General features: G+C 42.5%; 1 protein-coding gene across 7 annotated transcripts in view; it reads right to left on the reverse strand.

The window, feature by feature from the left end:
• Positions 1-21,917, reverse strand: part of pcmtd1 (protein-L-isoaspartate (D-aspartate) O-methyltransferase domain containing 1) — a 124,779-nt gene that overhangs the window by 28,159 nt on the left and 74,703 nt on the right. For all 7 annotated transcript variants that reach the window (XM_085992906.1, XM_085992903.1, XM_085992899.1 and 4 more), the window contains one exon: positions 10,605-10,728. In XM_085992906.1, coding sequence (XP_085849032.1) covers positions 10,605-10,728 — 124 coding nt within the window. The remainder of the gene's footprint in view (positions 1-10,604; positions 10,729-21,917) is intronic.

The following is a 21,917-nucleotide window of genomic DNA, read 5'->3' on the forward strand; positions in this document are numbered from 1 at the left end:
TTTCCACAACAGATTCACCATGCTGCAAATCTTTACACAAGTCTCCATCCAGTCTGACCTCATTACCTCACTCACCATTGACAGATTGCTTCTGTCATCTCTACTTTACCTGCCATCTATTCCATCAGCATGGGTGCCCTTGAAACTCTCTCACCTTGGTCCTCAGAAACTCACTATCAGCCCCAACACCAGCAGCACCAGGCACACCAGCAGCAGCAACACCACCAACCATCTCCACAATCAACTGATGCTGCACAGGACACAGGGCATCAGCACCTGACCATAATTCTACCCGGGAAGGCCAGGGATGGCCTCACCATGGCCAGATTTACTTCACTTTACACTGTACACCCTGGCTGTCACATGATGTGCCAGGTTGGCACCACTCTACACCAACACCGTAAAGCATCCCTACAATGCCCAAGCCATTCCTTTGACACTCATCACCATTGCGGGGGGTACCGTTATGTCTCACCATTCACTGCAACTCACTAAGCCACTTCCAAAGGGGCACACAAATATGTCCAAGAATGCAAAGTGTTGAAAATAAAGTTTTCAATGTTTGACACCATATCAACAGAAACTTTACATGAACATTGCATAAAACACCCAACTGCCTACCCTTGTGTGTTGCTAGTTGGTATGACTGCACTAGGACGGCAGATCCTGATGTAGAACTGGAATCAGTTTGGGTAGAGCTAAGAAACAGCAAAGGGAGGAAAACATTGGTGGGAGTTGTGTATAGGCCACCAAACAGTAGTGGTAATGTAGGGCACAGCATCAATCAAGAAATTAGAAGTGCATATAACAAGGGCAATACGGTAATCATGGGGGACTTTAATCTACATATTGACTGGGCAAATCAAATTACCACGAATGGTTTGGAGGACGAATTATTGGAATGCATGCGAGATGGTTTCCTGGATCAGTATGTGGAGGAACCAACCAGGAAACAGGCTATTCTGGATCTGGTACTGTGTTATGAGAAAGGGCTAATCAATAACCTTGAGGCAAAGGGACCTTTAGGGACAAGTGGCCATAATATGATTGAATTTTATATTAAGTTTGAGTGTGATGTACTCCAATCTGAAACTAAGGTCTTCAATCTAAAGAGAGGAAACTGCAAGGGTATGAGGGACAAGTTGGCCATGGTAGATTGGGAGACTACACATGGCTAACAAAAGAAATTAAAGCTAGTATTAAGTCAAAGGAGGAAGCTTTAAAGTTGTCAGAAAAAGTGGTCAGCCTAAGGATTGGGATCTTTTTAGAAATCAGCAAAGGAGGACCAAGAAATTGATAAAGAAAGGGAAAAAGGAATATGAGCACAAACTAATGAAAAATATAAAAACAGATTGTAAAAGCTTCTGTAGGTATGTGAAAAGGAAAAGACTGGTGAAGGTAAATGTAGGTCCTTTACAGTCAGAGACGAGATAATTTATAATGGGGAATGAGGAAATGGCTGAGAAATTAAATAAATACTTTGTTTCTGTCTTCACTGAGGAAAACAGAAAAAACCTCCCAGAAATATGAGAAAACCAAGGGTGTGGCGAGAATGAGGAACTTAAAGAAATTATTCGTAAAAAAAAGTACTAGCAAAATTAATGGGACTAAAAGTCGATAAATCCCAAGGACCGGATGACCTACATCCTAGGGTTTTGAAAGAGGTGGCCATTGGGATAGTGGACGCATTGGTTGTCATCTTCCAAAATTCTATAGATTCTGGAACGGTTCCTGCAGATTGGAGGATAGCAAATGTAACCCCGCTATTTAAGAAAGGAGGGAAGAGAGAAAATGGGGAACTACAGACCTGTTAGCCTCACATCAGTAGTTGGGAAAATGCTGGAATCTATTATAAAGGATGCAATAACTGGACACTTAGAAACTGATAGTAAGATGGGGCAGAGTCAACAGGGATTTATGAAAGGGAAATCCTGTTTGACAAACCTATTGGAGTTCTTTGAGGATGTAACTAGTGGAGTAGACAAAGGGGAACCGGTAGATGTGGTGTATTTGGAAATGAGATGAGAAGAAATGTCTTCACATATGGTGGTGAATCTTTGGAATTCACTACCCCAGAGGGCTGTGGAGGCTCATTCATTGGGTATATTCAAAACAGAAGTCGATAGATTTCTGACTAGTAAGGGCATCAAGGGATATGGCGATAGGGCAGGTGAATGGAGTTGAAGCAGAAGATCAGCCATGATCTCATTGAATAGCGGAGCAAGCTCGAAGGGCCAAATGGCCTACTCCCGCTCCTATTTCTTATGTTCTTATGAGGGTGAGTGTGAGGGGTGGCTAGTGAGATGGGGATGTGATAATGTAGAGAGAGAGGAATGGGTGGAGGTGCAATGTAAGTTAGTGAGAGTAAGGATGTGCAGAGTGGTGGGAGGCACAGCAGGATGATTGAGTGTGGCTTTGTACTAACATTTTGTGATCTACTGAGGTCATTCAAACGTTTGCGCCACTGCAGCCTGGTCCTCCTGATGACATCCCTGCTAGTGCCCTCCTCTGCAATGTGCAACCAGGCTGTGTTGATCTCCTGGGGAGGTCTCTTCTGCCCATGGGAAGGGAAGAGGACCTCCCTGCGTGGTGTGACTCCATCCATAAGCATATGGAGGGAGTCATGGGAGAGCCTGGGTGCAGCCCTGTGCCTTTGTGCAGTGCTCGTTAGTGTTTGCAGCAGCTCAATGCTGTAAAACACTGATAGCACAAATGTCAAAATAAATTTGGACATGGTCCCTTTAAGGAAACCGGCTGATGACACGTCATCAAATGACATCACCAGACCTGCTTCCTCTAAGTGGCTGGGAAACACGCTGGACGGGCTTAACAAGCCCCATCAAGGGAAATTCATTTCAGAGCGGGATGGAGCCAGCAGCGGGGTCGGGACCTGCCACCGACGTTGCTCGCCACAGATCCGCTGAGGTCAGCAAAAATCGCAGCTGAAGTCTCGCTGCAGTTTTGGTCTCCTTACTGAAGGAAGGATATATTTGCCTTACGGGGGTGCAACGAAGGTTCTGTAGATTGATTACTGGGATGAGACGGCCGCCCTATGAAACGACATTGAGTAGAATGGACCTATATTCTCTGAAGGTTGGAAGAATGACAGGTGATCTTGTTGAGATGCATAAAATTCTTAGGGGGCTTAGCAGGATAAATGCTGAGAGGCTGTTTCCCCTAGCTGGAGAGTCTAGAACGAGGAGTCATCGTCTCAGGATAACGGGTTAGTCCCTTAGGACCGAGATGAGGAGAAATTTCTTCAAGCATAGGGTTGTGAATCTTTGGAATTCTCTATCCTAAAAAATGGTGGATGCTCAGTTGATGTGCGAGATAGATTTGTGGGCACACCTATGAAGTGCGGCATCGGCAGCGGGTAGAGGCGGAGCAGCGCGGCAGAGCGACTACAAGAGGCCCCAGAGGCTCAGGTAGGCGTACCAATCTCCAATCTCAGGCAAGGAGAGAGGTAAAAAGTATTCAAGGTGTGACGTCACCACAAAACAGGTAGCTGATTGGTTGGAGTATTTCTCTCGTTTTAAAACTTTAAGTCTGTGGTTTATAGTTTTTAAGGTTGCTGTGGTGTACCAAGGCCTTTCTGGTGCAGTGACTGTTGGTAAACCATTTAACTGGTGTAACTAGAGGGATTGATTTAATTTAAATCCAATTCATTAAAGGGGATACTAGCATCTAAAATCGGGCAGAGGGTGTCCATAACTAACAATAAAAAATTTAATTAATCACATAGAATGGAGCAGGTGATGTGTTACTGTTGCGAGATGTGGGAGCCGGTGAACCCCATTGAGGCTCACAGTGATTTCGTCTGTGACAAGTGTCTGCTGCTACAGGAACTCCAGCTCCGTGTTGATGAGCTGGAGTCTGAGCTTCAGACACTGCGACACATCAGGGAGGGGGAGAAGTACCTGGACTCTATGTATCAGGAGGTGGTCACACCTATGAAGTTAAGTAATTCAGATGTAGCCCATGGTCAGGGACAGGACGGTGTCACTACGAGTGAGGCAGGTGCGGGGATCCAGGAGGTAGAGCTGGAGGAGCCACAGCCCTTGCTCTTCACCAACAGGTTCGAGGTTCTTACTCCCTGTGGGGACAGGAGCAGGGACTGCAGGGAGGATGAGCAACCTGGCCACAGCACCGTGGAACAGGGGGCCATTCAAGAGGGGGGAGTAAATAGAAATGTTGCAGTGATAGGGGATAGTATTATTAGGGGGATAGATAGAGTTCTCTGCAGCCGAGAGCGAGAGTCCCGAAGGCTTTGTTGCCTACCCGGTGCCAGGGTTAAGGACATCTCCTCTGGGCTGGAAAGAAACTTGCAGTGGGAGGGGGTGGATCCAGTTGTCGTGGTCCATGTTGGTACAAACGAAGTAGATAGGACTAGGAAGCCGGTTCTGTTAAAGGAGTATGAGCAGCTAGGGGTCAAATTAAAAAACAGAACCTCAAGGGTAATAATCTCTGGATTATTACCTGAGCCACGAGCGAATTTGGCTAGGACAAATAAAATTAGAGCGTTAAATGCGTGGCTCAAAGATTGGTGTGGGAGAAATGGGTTTTGCTTCCTGGGACACTGGCACCAGTACTGGGGCAGGAGTGAGCTGTTCCGTTGGGACGGGCTTCACTTGGCCAGTGCTGGGACTAGAGTCCTGGCGGATCATATAACCAGGGCTGTAGAGAGGGCTTTAAACTAACTAGTGGGGGGGAGGTTCCTAGAGAGCAAATAATAAAAATGACAACAGAGAAGGTCATAGACTTAGGTAGCAGTGGGGAAATTAAAAACTAGAGCTTGTCAGGAAGGGGCAGAAGGTATGGAGTAAAAGGTAAAGTAATAAAAAGGGCAAAAGCAGGAACTAAGTGTCACAAAACATATTTGAAAGTTCTCTATCTGAATGCACGTAGCATTCGTAACAAAATAGACGAGTTAATGGCACAAATAACTACATATTGGTATGATCTTGTGGCCATTACAGAAACATGGCTGCAGGGTGACAATGCCTGGGAATTAAACATACCAGGTTATTTAATGATCAGGAAGGACAGGCAGGAAGGAAGGGGAGGTGGGGTGGTTATGTTAATAAAGGAAGGAATCACTGTAATACAGAGAAATGATATTGGGTCAAAAGATCAGGATAATGAAACAGTTTGGGTGGAGATAAGGAATAATAAGGGGGGAAAAAACTAGTGGGCGTAGTCTATAGGCCTCCGAACAGTTTCTGCTGGATGGAGTATCAATCAGGAAATAGTTGAGGCTTGTAATAAGGGAACATCTATAATTATGGGGGATTTTAACTATCATATTAATTGGACAAATCAAATTGGGCAGGGCTGCCTTGAGGATGAGTTCATTGAGTGTATTAGGGATGGGTTTCTTGAGCAGTATGTAACTGAACCGACCAGGGGGCAAGCAACCTTAGATCTGGTCCTGTGTAACGAGACAGGATTAATTAAAAATGTCCTAGTAAAGGATCCCCTTGGAATGAGTGACCATAACATGGTTGAATTCCATATTCAATTAGAGGGTGAGAAGGTTGGATCTCAAACAAGCGTGCTAAGCTTGAATAAAGGAGACTATGAAGGTATGAGAGCGGAATTGAGTAGAGTGGATTGGGAAAATAGATTAAAGGGTAAGACGATATATGATCAGTGGTGTACATTTAAGGAGTTATTTTACAACTTCCAAAAAATATATATTCCACTGAGAAGAAAAGGGTGTAAAAGAAAAGACAGCCATCCGTGGCTAAGTAAAGAAATTAAGGATAGTATTCGACTAAAAACAAGGGCATATAAGGTAGCCAAATCTAGTGGGAGGATAGAGGATTGGGAAAACTTTAAAAGACAGCAAAAAATAACAAAAAGATTGATTAAGAAAGGGAAGATAGATTATGAAAGTAAATTAGCAAAAAATATAAAAACAGATAGTAAGAGTTTTTATAGTTATATAAAAAGAAAAAGGGTGGCTAAAGTAAATGTTGGTCCCTTAGAGGATGAGACCGGGAAATTAATGGTGGGAAATATGGAGATGGCAAAAACACTGAATGAATATTTTGTATCAGTCTTTACGGTAGAGGACACTAAGAATATCCCAACACTGGACAAACAGGGGGCTATGGGGGGGGAGGAGCTAAACACGATCAAAATCACTAAGGAAGTGGTACTCGGTAAAATAATGGGACTCAAGGCGGATAAATCACCTGGACCGGATAGCTTACATCCTAGGGTCTTGAGGGAAGTGGCGGTAGGGATTGTGGATGCATTGGTAATAATTTTCCAAAACTCCCTGGGCTCAGCAAAGGTCCCGGCAGACTGGAAAACTGCTAATGTAACACCCTTATTTAAAAAGGGCAGTAGACAGAAGGCTGGAAACTATAGACCGGTTAGCCTAACATCTGTGGTAGGTAAAATATTGGAGTCCATTATTAAGGAGACAGTAACAGGACATTTGGATAATCATCATTTAATAGGACAAAGTCAGCATGGTTTTATGAAGGGGAAGTCATGTTTGACAAATTTGCTGGAGTTCTTTGAGGAAGTAACATATAGGGTGGATAAAGGGGAACCAGTGGACGTAGTGTATTTAGACTTCCAAAAGGCATTTGACAAGGTGCCACACAAAAGATTATTGCTTAAGATAAAAAATCACGGGATTGGGGGTAATATTCTGGCATGGATAGAGGATTGGCTATCTAACAGAAGGCAGAGAGTTGGGATAAATGGTTCATTCTCGGACTGGCAATCAGTAACTAGTGGTGTTCCACAGGGGTCAGTGCTGGGTCCCCAACTCTTTACAATCTATATTAACGATTTGGAGGAGGGGACCGAGTGTAACATATCAAAGTTTGCAGATGATACTAAGATGGGAAGGAAAGTAGTGAGTGAGGAGGACATAAAAAACCTGCAAGGGGACATAGACAGGCTAAGTAAGTGGGCAGAGATTTGGCAGATGGAATACAATACTGGAAAGTGTGAGGTTATGCACTTTGGCAGGAAAAATCGTAGAGCAAGTTATTATCTTAATGGCAAGAAACTGGAAAGTACTGAAGTACAAAGGGATCTGGGGGTCCTGGTGCACGAAACTCAAAAGGTTAGTATGCAGGTGCAGCAAGTGATTAAGGCGGCCAATGGAATGTTGGCTTTCATTGCTAGGGGGATAGAATATAAAAATAGGGAGGTATTGCTTCAGTTGTACAAGGTATTGGTGAGACCGCACCTGGAATACTGCATACAGTTTTGGTGTCCATACTTAAGAAAAGACATACTTGCTCTCGAGTCAGTACAAAGAAGGTTCACTCGGTTAATCCCGGGGATGAGGGGATGGACATATGAGGAGAGGTTGAGTAGATTGGGACTCTACTCATTGGAGTTCAGAAGGATGAGAGGCGATCTTATTGAAACATATAAGATTGTGAAGGGGTTGGATCGGGTGGATGCGGGGAGGATGTTCCCGATGATGGGTGAAACTAGAACTAGGGGGCATAGTCTTAGAATAAGGGGCTGCTCTTTCAAAACTGAGATGAGGAGGAACTACTTCACTCAGAGGGTGGTAGGTCCATGGAATATGCTGCCCCAAAAAGCTGTAGAAGCTACATCATTACATAAATTTAAAACAGAAATAGACAGTTTCCTAGAAGTAAAGGGAATAAAGGGTTACGGGGAGCGGGCAGTAATTTGGACATGAGTCTAGGTTCAGATCGGTCATGGCCCTGTGGGTAGCAGAGCGGGCCCAGGGGCCGTGTAGCCTGATCCTGCTCCTATTTCGTGTGTCTAATTCTGTTAGATTCAGGAGATGGTTCTGTGATAGTAGATTGGCGGTTAGGATCAGATCAGCCATGATCTTATTGAATGGCGGAGCAGGCTCGAGGGGCCGATTGGCCTACTCCTGCTCCTATTTCTTATGTTCTTATGGGAATCAAGGGATATGGGGATAGGACGGGAAATTGGAGTTGATGTAGAAGTTCAGCCATGATCTTATTGATGGCGGAGCAGGCATAAAGGGTCATTTTCCTCTTTCCTATTTCTAAAAGTATTGCTAATGAAAATAATATAGCTGTAATTATGAGAATTTAAAACAGCAGAATTTCTACACTTGAAAGTGCAATAGCATTACAATTTAGCATAATTAAAGATTTGTATAATGTTGTAGAAGGGTATTGCTGATGAAGGTCCTACAATGACCTCGTCTTCAATTACCTGTCCAAAAATATACCATGAGATGGCTGACCTCCTGACTAGATCCAACATTTTAGCTTCATTTGTACAGTCAAGTCATTTAAACACGATGGGATAGAGTTTCTGCTAGTTTTATCAACACAATCCAGGTGAAAAGAAAATCAGGGAATTTTAAACATAATTTATGTCAAGCTTAAATCTAGTTTCTGTGATCTTTAATGTTGGTTTTAAAAGCCAGTCCCACCCACAAAACTGGCTACGCCCTCAAATTGAAACAATGAGGATTCCGAGTTTACTCCAATTACGGCCGTTTGAGGAAGGTCTTCAAATTGAGTTCATTGTCTTAGGCGCACAGGCACTAGTAAGCACATTTTATAAGTTTTTACAGATTAAAAATACTTAATTTAATAAGAAACTGACCAGTATACATCAATGAAACTACTAAATGGTTTAGTAGTTTTTTAAAGTTATTTTCAGTGATTTAAAATCAGGTTACTCACAGGTGGAGGACTAGACATTCTTATTAAAATGCTTAAAAATTTACCACTCAAATACATCAATGACTATTTTTTTAATGCAAAAAAAAACCCAATTACATTCTATTACATTGCCCGATTGCGCTGGTTCATGGAAGATTTTATGTTTGTGATTATGGAAATGCATTTTAGTGGAAACTTGAACTGTAACCTAACCAGTGCAATTTCAAGCGCAATTTGCGCCCGATTTCCCAATTGCACCCAAGCAGAAACTTCCCCCGATGTCACTTACCCTTAGCGCACACTGCTGAAAACAGCAGTCCTAATCAGGAGGAAAGCCACATTTTATTTTTTTTTTAAATAACACTCAAATGTAAATTAAAATACACAAGTGTAATTTCCAAATGCGGGGTAAGGCTATAGGAAAATCAAATCGAGGAATACATTTTTTTAAAAACACATGATTGTTATGAATTCTACTAAAATAGCACAAAAATGACATGATAGAAAAGCATCAAAAGATTACTGCAAGACTGGATTGTTAAATGTAATTGAGGACCAAAATCCATAGATTTTTTTTTTAATGTATAAGGCTCCCTGCATAAATGATTTTCCCCAAATCTGTAAAGTTATTATAAAGTACATAAATTGCAATTGCTAAATTAACAATAATTTTAATTAAAAACACCATGATCCTACAAAGTTTAATTAGGGCTTACAAAAAGAAAAATTACAAATAAAAAACAGGTGTAATCATTTAACTGAAAGCCTGCTAAGTTGAATGATCATTTTTATAATGTTAAAATTTATTCAGCCTGAAATACAATATAAATAAGAGCACTGGGGTTTTGACAAAAGTGTAACTTAGAAGACAGATGCCTATACCAGTTTGGATCATAATAATGAAAAAGATGAAATGATTATTGCTGTTGTGCAAGGGAAACATTGAGTATCAATCAGAACATTGCTAGACACAGCTAAGGTTGAAGATAATTGAATATTTATATTTTTATTTTAGTTAACATCAAAATGTAGTCAGTGTGCAAAAAACTTAGAAAGAAATACAAACAACCCTTAATAAATTCTACAAAACTTAAAAATTTAGACTAGATCATTTATTACGATCAAATAAATGAAGTGAATGGGAAAAGTGGTTTTCAGTAAAATTAAAAGCGTAGCTAGATTATGAAGCCAGTAACTGCAACCTTTCACTATCCCTTCATTGATTTCTAGGCAGAAAATATGACAGCAACTACTCCATCCTGTCCCCAGCTATGTTCACATCCATTGGAGTTCCCACTGGAAGTCATTAGTGACATCATACATCCATAGGGCACACATCCAGTGGGCATATTGAAATGATAGTCAAACGATAGTAAATGTTATCCCATAGAAACACGAGGTGCAAGGAATGCTTGTTCACCCCTGGTACTGAACGTTGCGGAGGGAGGATTTGAACTTTAAAATATAGAGCCTGCATAATTGCTTGCATTGATCGGTTGTACAGGATAGGAGATCAGATTCAACAACTTTTAAATGTTTTTATTCCATTTCAATTGGCGGTGAATCAGTGATTTTCTGAGAAGCCCCCGCTGCGTGTGAAGCTACACTGGTGGCACAGGGTTTCGACAAAATTACCCCACAAGCTATAATTCTAATTGCTTTTGTGTTAAAATTATGAAACTCTCAAGTTATGTTTTGAAACTCAAGACTTTTCTTGCGGCATTTTAATATTTATAATCCAGGTCAAGTATATTAAGAACAGCACGGTGGATCTCAGATGATTAAGTAAATGTACTTATTTACGCTGAATGCATGCTATTAGTACTATAAATGAGCTGCATATTATTGATATGACACTTGTTCCTCATGCCCCCATGGCTTGAACCAGTGAAATATTAGCCAGGCCCAGCTAACATTATCCTCTTTTTAAAGAAAAGCATCTTGCATACTTACGTAGCTTTACATTCTCTGACTTGAAGCAATCTGATCGGTTTGGTTGGATAAGAGGAGCAAATGAAACAGCCAATATGTTTTTGGTTTCCCATGTGTTTTGTCCTGTGCGTATTATCTGGGTAAGCTGTGAAGAAGGATGGCACTAGATAAGTAATGCAGTATTTTTTTACAGAATGTTAAATTCAGTACAAAATATATTTTTCCCACAGTATAGTGGTTCATAAACAGAGGAACAAACTAATCCCATTCAGGACATAGCAAATACAAGTGCTATATATAAACATGCAAGTAGTGTTTACCACTAAACTCCAGTTTTTTTTCCTGGGGTGCCTATGAATGCAGACCAAGTGTTTGGCAATTACAGACTTATTTAAGCAATGGGAGTCTTGGACTCTGCAGCATACACAAGCCTACTCCTACAGCAAGTTACTTTTATTTGTGGTACGGTCTATTTCAAACTCAATGGACTGCCTGTTGGTTCATTGACAGTTGTATTAATGGACAGGCCATGAAAAGTAAATGGATGAGGAGGTTAAAACCACCCTAAGAAATTCTCAGAGGCCGAGATGAGGTAGGATAAGTTGCGTTTTAGATCCCATTAAAGAACCTAAAATATAAATTAAAATGTTATATGATGCTTACTTCTACATTTTTGGATCATTTTTATGTTTGTGTCAATGCTTAAGTAAAGGACAATTTCCCATTTTTCATACTCTGTAACTGAATCAAGCACAGCAAAGTACAGAAATAACAATAGAAAATGCTGGAAACACTCAGCAGGTCAGGCAGCATCGAGGAGAGAGAAACAGTGTCAACGTTTTGAGTTGAGGATCATTCGTCAGAACGTTGACTCTGTTTCTCCCTGATGTTGCCTGATCTGCTGAGTGTTTCAAGCATTTTCCGTTGTTATTTCAGATTTCCAGCATCCGCAGTATTTTGTTAAGGTAAAGTACAGCATGGGCCTGACCTGACAATCCCTACTTCATGAATGGGATTGTTCCCCCCCGTCCACGTCCACACAATTCCCAAATCAGTGATCTAGGCAAGCCTGATAATTTAATGCTAATTAGTGGCAAATTATGGGCAGGCTTATCCTGTAGATCTGTATAAGAACATAAGAAATAGGAGCAGGCCTGCTCCGCCATTCAATAAGATCATGAGAATGCGGTTAGCAAAGCATATGGGATCTTGGGCTTCATAAATAGAGTTATTGAGTACAAAAGTTATGCTGAATCTTTATAAAACACTGGTTAGGCCACAACTGGAGTATTGCGTCCAGTTCTGGGCACCACACTTTAGGAAGGATGTGAAGGCTCTTGAGAGGGTGCAGAGGAGATTTACCAGAATGGTTCCAGGGATGGAGGATCTCAGCTACAAGGACAGGTTGGAGAAGTTGGATTTGTTTTCATTAGAGCAAAAGGAGATTGAGGGGTGATTTGATAGAGGTGAACAAGATTATGACAGGTTTGGATAGGCAAGACAGGGAAAGGCTGTTCCCACTAGTTGATGGTACAAGGACTAGGGGACATAGATTTAAGGTTCTGGGCAAGAGATACAGGGGGGATGTGAGGAAAAACTTTTTTACGCAGCGAGTGGTGAGGATCTGGAACTTTCTGCCAACGGAAGTGGTGGAAGTGGACACACACAATGTTTTCCAAGAGGAGACTGGATAGACACTTGAGGGAACTAAACTTGCAGGGCTACGTGGATAGAGCGGGGGAATGAGACTGACTCGATTGCTCTGCAGAGAGCTGGCATGGACTCGATGGGCCGAATGGCCTCCTTCTGTGCCGTTATGACTCTATGGGGGCACTTTTGCCAGCCCTGGGGAGGCGGGACTGCCGGGAAAAAGGCAAGAATCTGCGGGCGGGTACCCATCTCACCCCGCCTACATGCCATCTTCCCAGGAGGTGGGTACCCGACCCGTGCCAAGTGCTGTCGCCTGGAGGCGGGAAGGGGATTACAGCCACTTAACTGCCTGTTAACAGGTAGTTAACAGGCAGTTAAGAGGATTATCCCCATTTTTCCAACAGAGGTGCGGGCTTCCCGACGTCTGTAACCCCCGCCAGGGCCAGCGAGGCAAGCAGTGGGTCTGCGGGGGTGAGGGGGGTCCAAAAGTGCGCTGTGGAGGTGAGTGATGGGTGCAAGTGCGGGGAGGTAAGTATGTGAGGCGAGTGAAAAGTGTTAGAAAAAGTTTACTTACCTTTGTTTCTTCCTGCAGGCTTCAATCGTTGGGGATCCGGAGGCTCCGGAATCTCCATGGCAGAGTTGACAGAATGGCTGCTGCATTCTCTGATGCAACAGCCACCTGCTTTCTGCTCAGGAAATAGGTTTGGTGAGCCTTGAGTACAAGAACTCACCAAACAATAGAGAATGTCATTGTTTGACAGCTTCTCAAAGCTGTCAAACGATGACAATTCATGTGTAAAAATTTTTGACAGATGAAACGTCATATGCTGACGTTCTCGATCACCGGCTTTCCCTTAATTGGCCTGCTAAGCCTGCAGGGGCGGGCTTAACAAGGTCAATCAAGGGAAAATAGCGTGGGTTGGCCAGACATCGATGGTGGCAGGACTGAAACCAGATAAGCAGCAGTCCCGCCTCCAACGCGCCCCCATTGGCAAAATCACCCTCTATGACTCTGTTTGATCTTCGACCTCAATTCCACTTTCTCACCCAATCCCCATATCCCTTGATTTCCCCTAGAGTCCAAAAATCTATCTATCTCAGCATTGAATATGCTCAACGACTCAGCATCCACAGTCCTTTGGGGTAGAGAATTCCAAAGATTCACAAACCTCGGAGTCAAGACATTCCTCCTCATTTCAGTCTTAAATGGCCAGCCCCTTATCCTGAGACTATGCCCCCTAGTTCTAGACTCTCCAGCTAGGGGAAACCTCCCAGCCTCTACCCTGTCAATCACCCTCATAATCTTACATGTTTTAATGAGATCACCTCCCATTCTTCTAAACTCCACGACTAAGTGACAGGAATCAGAGAGGACGGTTGTTTTTCGGACTGGAGGAAGGGATACAATGGTGTTCCCCAGGTGTCGGTACTAGGACCACTGCTTTTCTTGAATAATAACTTGGATTTGGGTGTACAGGGCACAATTTCAAAAGTTGCAGATGACACAAAACTTGGAAGTATAGTGAACATTGAGGAGGACAGTGATAGACTTCAAGAAGACATAGACAGGCTGGTAAAATGAGCGTACACGTAGCAGGTGAAATTTAACGCAGAAAAGTGAGAAGTGATACATTTTGGTAGGAAGAACGAGGAGCGGCAATATAAACTAAAGGGTACAGTCCTAAAGGGTGTGCACGAACAGCGAAACCTGGGGGTATATGTGCACAAATCATTGATGGTGGCAGAGCAGGTTGAGAAAGCAGTTAAAGCATATGGGATCCTGGGCTTCATAAATAGAGGCATAGAGTACAAAAGCAAGGAAGTTATGAACCACCTTTATAAAACACTGGTTCGGCCTCAACTGGAGTATTGTATCCAATTCTGGGCACCACACTTTAGGAAGGATGTGAAGGCCTTAGAGAGGGTGCAGAAAAAATTTACAAGAATGGTTCCAGGGATGAGGGACTTCAGTTAGGTGAATAGACTAGAGAAGCTGGGGTTGTTCTCCATGGAGCAGAGAAGGTTGAGAGGAGATCTGATAGAGGTGTTCAAAATCATGATGGGTCTAGACAGAGTAGATAGAAAGAACTGTTCCCATTGGCGGAAGGGTCAACAACCAGAGGACACAAATTTAAGGTGATTGGCAAAAGAACCAAAGGCAACATGAGGAAAAACTTTTTTTTTACAAGTGGTTATGATCTGGAATGCACTGCCTGAAAAGGGTGGTGGCGGCAGACTCAATCGTGGCTTTCATAAAGGAATTGGATAAGTACCTGAAGGAAAAAAATTGTAGGGCTACGGGGACAGGACAGAGGAGTGGGACGAGCTGAAGTGCTCTTGCAAAGAGCCGGCGTAGGCTTGACAGGCCGAATGGTTACAGCACAGAAGTAGGCCATTTTATGAACTCCAGAGAGTATAGGCCCAATCTACACAATCTCTCCTAGGACAACACTTTCATCCCATGGATCAATCTAGTGAACCTTCATTGCACTGCCTCCAAGGCATGTATGTGCTTTCTCAGATAGGAGACCAAAACTGTGCACAGTACTCCAGGTGTGGTCTCACCAAAGTCATGTACAATTGTAGTAAGACTCCTTACTCTTGTACTCCAACCCCCTTGCAATAAAGGCCAACATGCCATTTGCTTCCTAATTGCTTGCTGTACCTGCATGCTAACTTTCTGTGTTTCCTGTATGAGGACACCTAAATCTCTGAACAATTAAGATCAATTAAGGCTGCCCAAACTCATTTTAGATGGAAGACTTAGATTTTGTAAAGAGACACTCATCCTAGTAGTTGGATTCAATTTGAGCCTAGGCCCAGAGATGAGACGGCAATATGCAAATCCATAGTCACAAACAAGTTCCCATAATTTATATTTTTCAAGAGCAACATTATTCCTCAAATTACTGTATGTGAATTATAATATAATTTTCATACTTTTTCCAGTGTATAAAAAAGTAGTCACTACAGGCTATACAAAAAGCAAAATACTTCTGGTAACCAATGAAATGACGAAAACTACATCTTCCAAGAGCTTTAGATATCAAACGATGTGCTAACACCAATGTGCAGGTTGGGTTTATGGCAGCCAATAACCCCCTGTACTTCAATAATTGTAACCACATCAGGTTATTGGAAAAGGTGCCACACAACAGGTTATTACACAAAATTAGGGCTCGTGGAATTGGGGATAATATATTAGCATGGATTGAGGATTGGTTAACAGACAGAAAACAGTAGAAAAACGGGTCATTTTCAGGTTGGCAGGCAACCACAAGGATCAGTGCTTGGGCCTCAGCTATTTATAACTTTTAGCAATGACTTAGATGAAGGGGCTGACTGTAATGTACCCAAATTTGCTGACTGTGCAAAGTTAGGTGGGAAAGTAAGTTGTGAGGAGGACGCAAAGAGGCTGCTTGAGATATAGACAGGTTAAGTAAGTGGGCAAGAACATGGCAGATGGAATATAATGTGGAGAAATGTGAAGTTATCCACTTTGGTAAGAAAATTAGAAAAACAGAATTTTCTTTCCCAATGGTGAGAGATTGGGAAATGTTGGTACATTTGTGGTACATCTGGGTGTGCTTCTACATGAATCACTACAAGTTAACATGCAGGTACAGCAAGCAGTTAGGAAAGCAAATGGTATGTTATACTGTAGTACTTTTGTAATAAAAGCTAAGAGTAAACAAGTCTTACTGCAATTATATAGGGCCTTGGTGAGACCACACCTGGAGTATTATGTACAGTCTTGGTCTCATTACCCAGGGAAGGATATACTTGCCTTAGAGGGAGTGCAACAAAGGTGCACCTGACTGATTCCTGGGATGGGGGGATTGTCCTATGAGGAGTGATTGAGTAGACTCGGCCTATATGCGCTAAAATTTATAAGAATGAGAGTTGATCTCATTGAAACATAAAATTCTTTCAGGGCTTGACAGGGTAGAAACATAGAAGATAGGAGCAGGAGTAGGCCATTCGGCCCCTCGAGCCTGCTCCGCCATTCAATGAGATCATGGCTGATCATCCAAACTCAGTACCCTGTCCATGCCTTCTCCCCATATCCCTTGAGCCTTAAGAAATATATCTAACTCCTTCTTGAATATATTTAATGAATTGGCTACAACTGCCTTCTGTGGTAGAGAATTCCACAGGTTCACCACTCTCTGGGTGAAGAAATTCCTCCTCATCTCTGTCCTAAATGGCTTACCCCTTATCTTTAGACTGTGACCCCTGGTTCTGGACTCCCCCGACATCGGAAACATCGTTCCTGCATCTAGTCTGTCTAGTCCTGTTAGAATTTTATAAATTTCAATGCGATCCCCTCTTATTCTTCTAAACTCTAGCGAGTATAAGCCCAATCGACCCAATCTCTCCTCATATGTCATTCCTGCCATCCCAGGTATCAGTCTGGTGAATCTTCGCTGCACTCCCTCCATGGCAAGAACATCCTTCCTCAGATAAAGGCGACCAAAACTGCATACAATTCTCAAGGTGTGGTCTCTCCAAGGCCCTGTACAACTGCAGCAAGACATCCTTGTTCCTGTACTCGAATCCTCTCGCTACGAAGGCCAACATACCATTTGCCTTCTTAACCACCTGCTGCACCTGCATGCTTACCTTCAGCGACTGGTGCACAAGGACACCCAGATCTCGTTGCACTTCCCCTTCTCTTAATCTATTGCCGTTCAGATATTAATCTGCCTTCCTGTTTTTGCCACCAAAGTGGATAACTTCGCATTTATCCACATTATACTGCATCTGCCATACATCTGCCCAATCACCCAACCTGTCCAAATCATACTGGAGTTTCTCGGCATCCTCCTCACAGCACACACGTCCACCCAGCTTTGTGTCGTCTGCAAACTTGGAGATATTACATCTAGTTCCCTCGTCTAGATCATTAATATATATTGTGATTAGCTGGGGTCCTAGCACCGATCCCTACGGTACCCCACTAGTCACTGCCTGCCACTCAGAAAAAGAGCCATGTATTCCAACTCTTTGCTTCCTGTCTGCCAGCCAGTTCTCCATCCAAGTCAGTACCTTGCCCCCAATCCCATGTGCTTTAACTTTACACGCTAATCTCTTATGCGGGACCTTATCGAAAGCCTTCTGAAAGTCCAAATACACCACATCCACTGGTTCGCCCTTAGCTATTCTACCAGTTACATCCTCAAAAAATTCCAGTAGATTAGTCAAGCACAATTTACCTTTTGTAAATCCATGTTGACTTTGTCCAATCCTGTCACTGTTTTCCAAGTGCTCTGCTATTACATCTTTTATAATGGACTCTAGCATTTTCCCACTACCGATGTCAGGCTTACCGGTCTATAATTCCCAGTTTTCTCTCTACCACCTTTTTTTAAATAGTGGGGTAACATTAGCTACCCTCCAATACATGGGAACTGTTCCGGAATCTATAGAATTTTGGAAGGTGACCAGCAATGCATCTACTATTTCTAGGGCCACTTCCTTAAGTACCCTAGGATGTAGATTATCAGGCCCTGGGAATTTATCGGCCTTCAATCCCGTCAATTTCCTTAACACCATTTCCCTACAAATACTGATTTCATTCAGTTCCTCCCTCTCATTAGACCATATGTTCCCCAACATCTCTGGGAGGTTATTTGTGTCCTCCTTTGTGAAGACAGAACCAAAGTATGTATTTAATTGGTCTGCCATTTCTTTGTTCCCCATTATAAATTCCCTGGATTCTGACTGCAAGGGACCTACGCTTGACTTTACCAATCTTTTCCTCTTCACATATCTATAGAAGCTTTTACAGTCAGTTTTTATGTTCCCTGCAAGCTTACTCTCATACTCTATTTTCCCCCTCTTAATTAATCCCTTTGTCCTCCTTTGCTGAATCCTAAACTGCTCCCAATCCTCAGGGTTGCTGCTTTTTCTGGCCAATTTATATGTCCTCTCCTTGGATCTTATGCTATCCCTAATTTCCCTGGTTAGCTACGGTTGAGTCACCTTTTTTGTTTTATTTTTATGCCAAACAGGGATGAACAAATTCTGTACTTCATCCATGCGACCTTTAAATGTTTGCCATTGCCTATCCACCGTCAACCGTTTAAGTAACATTCCGAAGTCCATCCTAACCAACTCGCGCCTCATACCATCATAGTTCCCTTTATTTAAATTCAGGACCCTAGTCTCTGAGTCAAATACTTCACTCTCCATCTTAATTAAGAATTTTATCATATTATGATCGCTCCGCCCAAAGGGGCCTCACACAAGATTGCTAATTAATCCTTTCTCATTACATAATACCCAGTCTAAGATGGCCTGATCTCTAGTTGGTTCCTCGACATATTGGTCCAGGAAACCATCCCGTATACACTCCAGGAATTCCTCCTCCACAGTATTGTTACTAATTTGGTTAGCCCAATCTATATGTAGATTAAAGTCACCCATGATAACTGCTGTGCCCTTATTGCACGCTTCTCTAATTTCCTGTTTATTGCCATCCCCAACCTCCGCATTACTGTTTGGGGGTCTGTATACAACTCCCACTAACGTTTTCCGCCCCTTGGTATTTCTCAGCTCTACCCATACAGATTCCACATCATCAGAGCTAATATCCTTCCTTACTATTGTGTTAATCTCCTCTTTTACCAGCAATGCTACCCCACCCCCTTTTCGCCTGTCTTTCCTGAATATTGAATACCCCTGGATGTCGAGTTCCCAGCCTTGGTCACCCTGGAGCCATGTTTCTGTAATCCCAATCATATCATATCCATTTACATCTATTTGCACAGCTAATTCATCCACCTTATTATGAATGCTCCTCGCATTAAGACACAAAGCCTTCAGGCTTGTTTTTTTAACACTCTTAGACCTTTTAGAACTATTATTTACTGTGGCCATGTTTGATTTAAACCCTTGACTTCTCTGCCTGCCACTTTTGCTTTTCTCCTTCCTGTCTTTTGCTTCTATCCTTGTTTCCCATTCCTCTGTCTCCTTGCACAGGTTCCCAACCCCCTGCCATTTTAGTTTAAACTCTCCCCAACAGCACTAGCAAATACTCCCCCCCCCTAGGACATCAGTCCCAATCCTTCCCAGGTGCAAACCGTCCAGTTTGTACTGGTCCCACCTCCCCCAGAACCGTTTCCAATGTCCCAGGAATTTGAATCCCTCCCCCTTGCACCATTCCTCTAGCCACGTATTCATCTGAAATATCCTTCTATTTCTACTCTGACTAGCAATTGGCACTGGTAGCAATACTGAGCTTACTACCTTGGAGGTCCTATTTTTTAATTTACCTCCAACTCCCTATATTCAGATTTTAGGACCTCGTCCCGATTTTTACCTATATCGTTGGTACCTATATGCACCACGACAACTGGCTGCTCACCGTCACCCTCCAGAATGCTCTGCAGCCGCTCCGAGACATCCTTGACCCTTGCACCAGGGAGGCAACATACCATCCTGGAGTCTCGTTTGTGGCCGCAGAAACGCCTATCTATTCTCCTTACAAGAGAATCCCCTATTACTATAGCTCTCCCACTCTTTTTCCCCCTGTCCTGTGCAGCAGAACCACCCATGGTGCCAGGAAGTTGGCTGCTGCTGTCTTCCCCCGATAAGCCACCCCCCCAAACAATATCCAAAGCGGTATATCTGTTTGAGAGGCGGATGGCCACAGGGGACCCCTGCACTACCTGCCTGCGCCTACTATTCTGCCTGGCGGTTACCCAGTCTCTTCCTGCCTGTGCAGCCTTTACCTGCGGTGTGACCAACCCCCTAAACTTGCTATCCAGGACGTCCTCAGCATCGCGAATGCTCCAGATGCTGGGAGGGTATCTCCCCTGACTGGGGAGTCTAGAACCAGGGGTCACCGTCTCAGAATAAAGGAGTCGGCCATTTAGAACTGTGATGAGGAGAAATGTCTTCACTCAGAGTTGTGAAACTTTGGAATTCTCTGCCTCAGAGGGCTATGGATGCTCAGTCGTTGAGTATATTCAAGACAAAGATTGATAGATTTTTGTATATTAAGGGAATCAAGGGATATGGGGATACTGCGGGACAACGGAGTTGGCGTAGAAGATGATCAGCCATTTTCATATTGAATGGTGGAGCAGGCTCGAAGGGCTGAATGGCCTACTCCTGTTCCTACTTCTTTTGTTTTTATTTTCTATGCAGAACAACCTTTGCCATTTAACTGAACCATTCTGGACTTAGCTTTCCTGCTGTCATTTTGTGCCTCCCATCTTACAGAATTTGCCCAGAAATATTAAAGAACTTCTCCAGAAATATTGAAGAAAACACAAGAATATTTTCTTTGGTGATTCTGTTTTCACCTTTAAATTAATACAGCCCTTGTCACCTTATCCTTTCTGCCTAACTGTTTATCATACAAACCTTCATGGCTACTGCTTTTAACAAAATATGATGAGAAACTTTTCTGAATGTGCGCTCTTGGCACAATTTTACATACGATAAAATTAATGGATAGAAAATCAAGGGGAACGAGCCAGTGCTTTTCTAATATGTGTTCCATGAGGGCACGGCTCTGCACTTAAGAGTATGCATCCAGAAAACTAGCTGTAAATTTTTCAGATAAATGACATTTTGAAATACCTTGGAACCAGAGAACAAGGCACGAAGTTCATTATGTGTTCTGGAAAAACATCAGTTTTCAAAGAAAGAAATTTGACTTGGAACAATAATGCAGACTCAAAAAAAGGAATGATACATAGGGAGGTGGAGGAAGAGAAAAAACGACAAAGCAAAATGAGGAGATGGGAGGGCTATTTGGGGCCAAACTGAGTTCATATTGAAAAATCTAAGCTGACAAATATAAAAACTACACACAATGTCCTATTTTGCCCAAAAAGTTAATCTTTGGACTGAAGCACTAGTGCTACAGACTCAGCTCTGTGAAAATTCACTGGCAGTAAGAAAAAGTGTATCCAGAGAACCTATCTGTTCCACGAGAATTCCTTTCTCCGTCTGCTTAAATAAGTCTGTAATTGCCAAAGACTCACTCTGCATTATTCAGATTTGCATCTCAATACAACAGTCATTTTGAATTTCTGTGGGTGGAGATATTCTGTAATAGACATCCAAAACTAAAAGTCTAGTGGATTCATTAACAAAAACAAGCTAAAAGCCAATCAAAAGGAAAACCAGAAAAGCCCACTTGTGCAAAAAAAAATTCAGTCCACACACAGATGCAGCAATTACAAAAATACAAGACAAACAGCTTCAATCTAAGTCAGCAATCAATTCCAAGAAAAAAAATAAACAATAGACTTTTTCATGGTAGATAACAGCAGCAAAATACTGTTGACAACAAAGGGAAAAGATCTGTAGAAGCATTCTGGACCAAGGCCCTAATGGAAAATGTATTTGGGATGAAAACAGTGGTAGGAAAGGCTACAATTTGCCAAATATTTTTGTACTCAAGGTGAGAGATCTTAGCGCTGGCAAATGGAACACTTCCCATTTCTGCCATGCCCACTAGAAATTGGTTTGTAACTGCTAAAATTGATTTTGCATACAACCCTTACAAAGGCAACTTTTATTCCATTAGTCTGGGCTGGATTTTAACTCAGGTCCCACAGACAAAAGGCTTTGACTGATTTCTCTGAATCCTAATGTACGTCATAGGATAAATGAATGAGAGTCAATAAAATGAATACATACTAAATCTCTGAATATTGCTTTAAA

This window comes from Somniosus microcephalus, chromosome 7 (genome assembly GCF_052327205.1).
Source record: "Somniosus microcephalus isolate GS21.2 chromosome 7, FLI_Smic_1.0, whole genome shotgun sequence".
Lineage (NCBI taxonomy): Eukaryota > Metazoa > Chordata > Chondrichthyes > Squaliformes > Somniosidae > Somniosus > Somniosus microcephalus.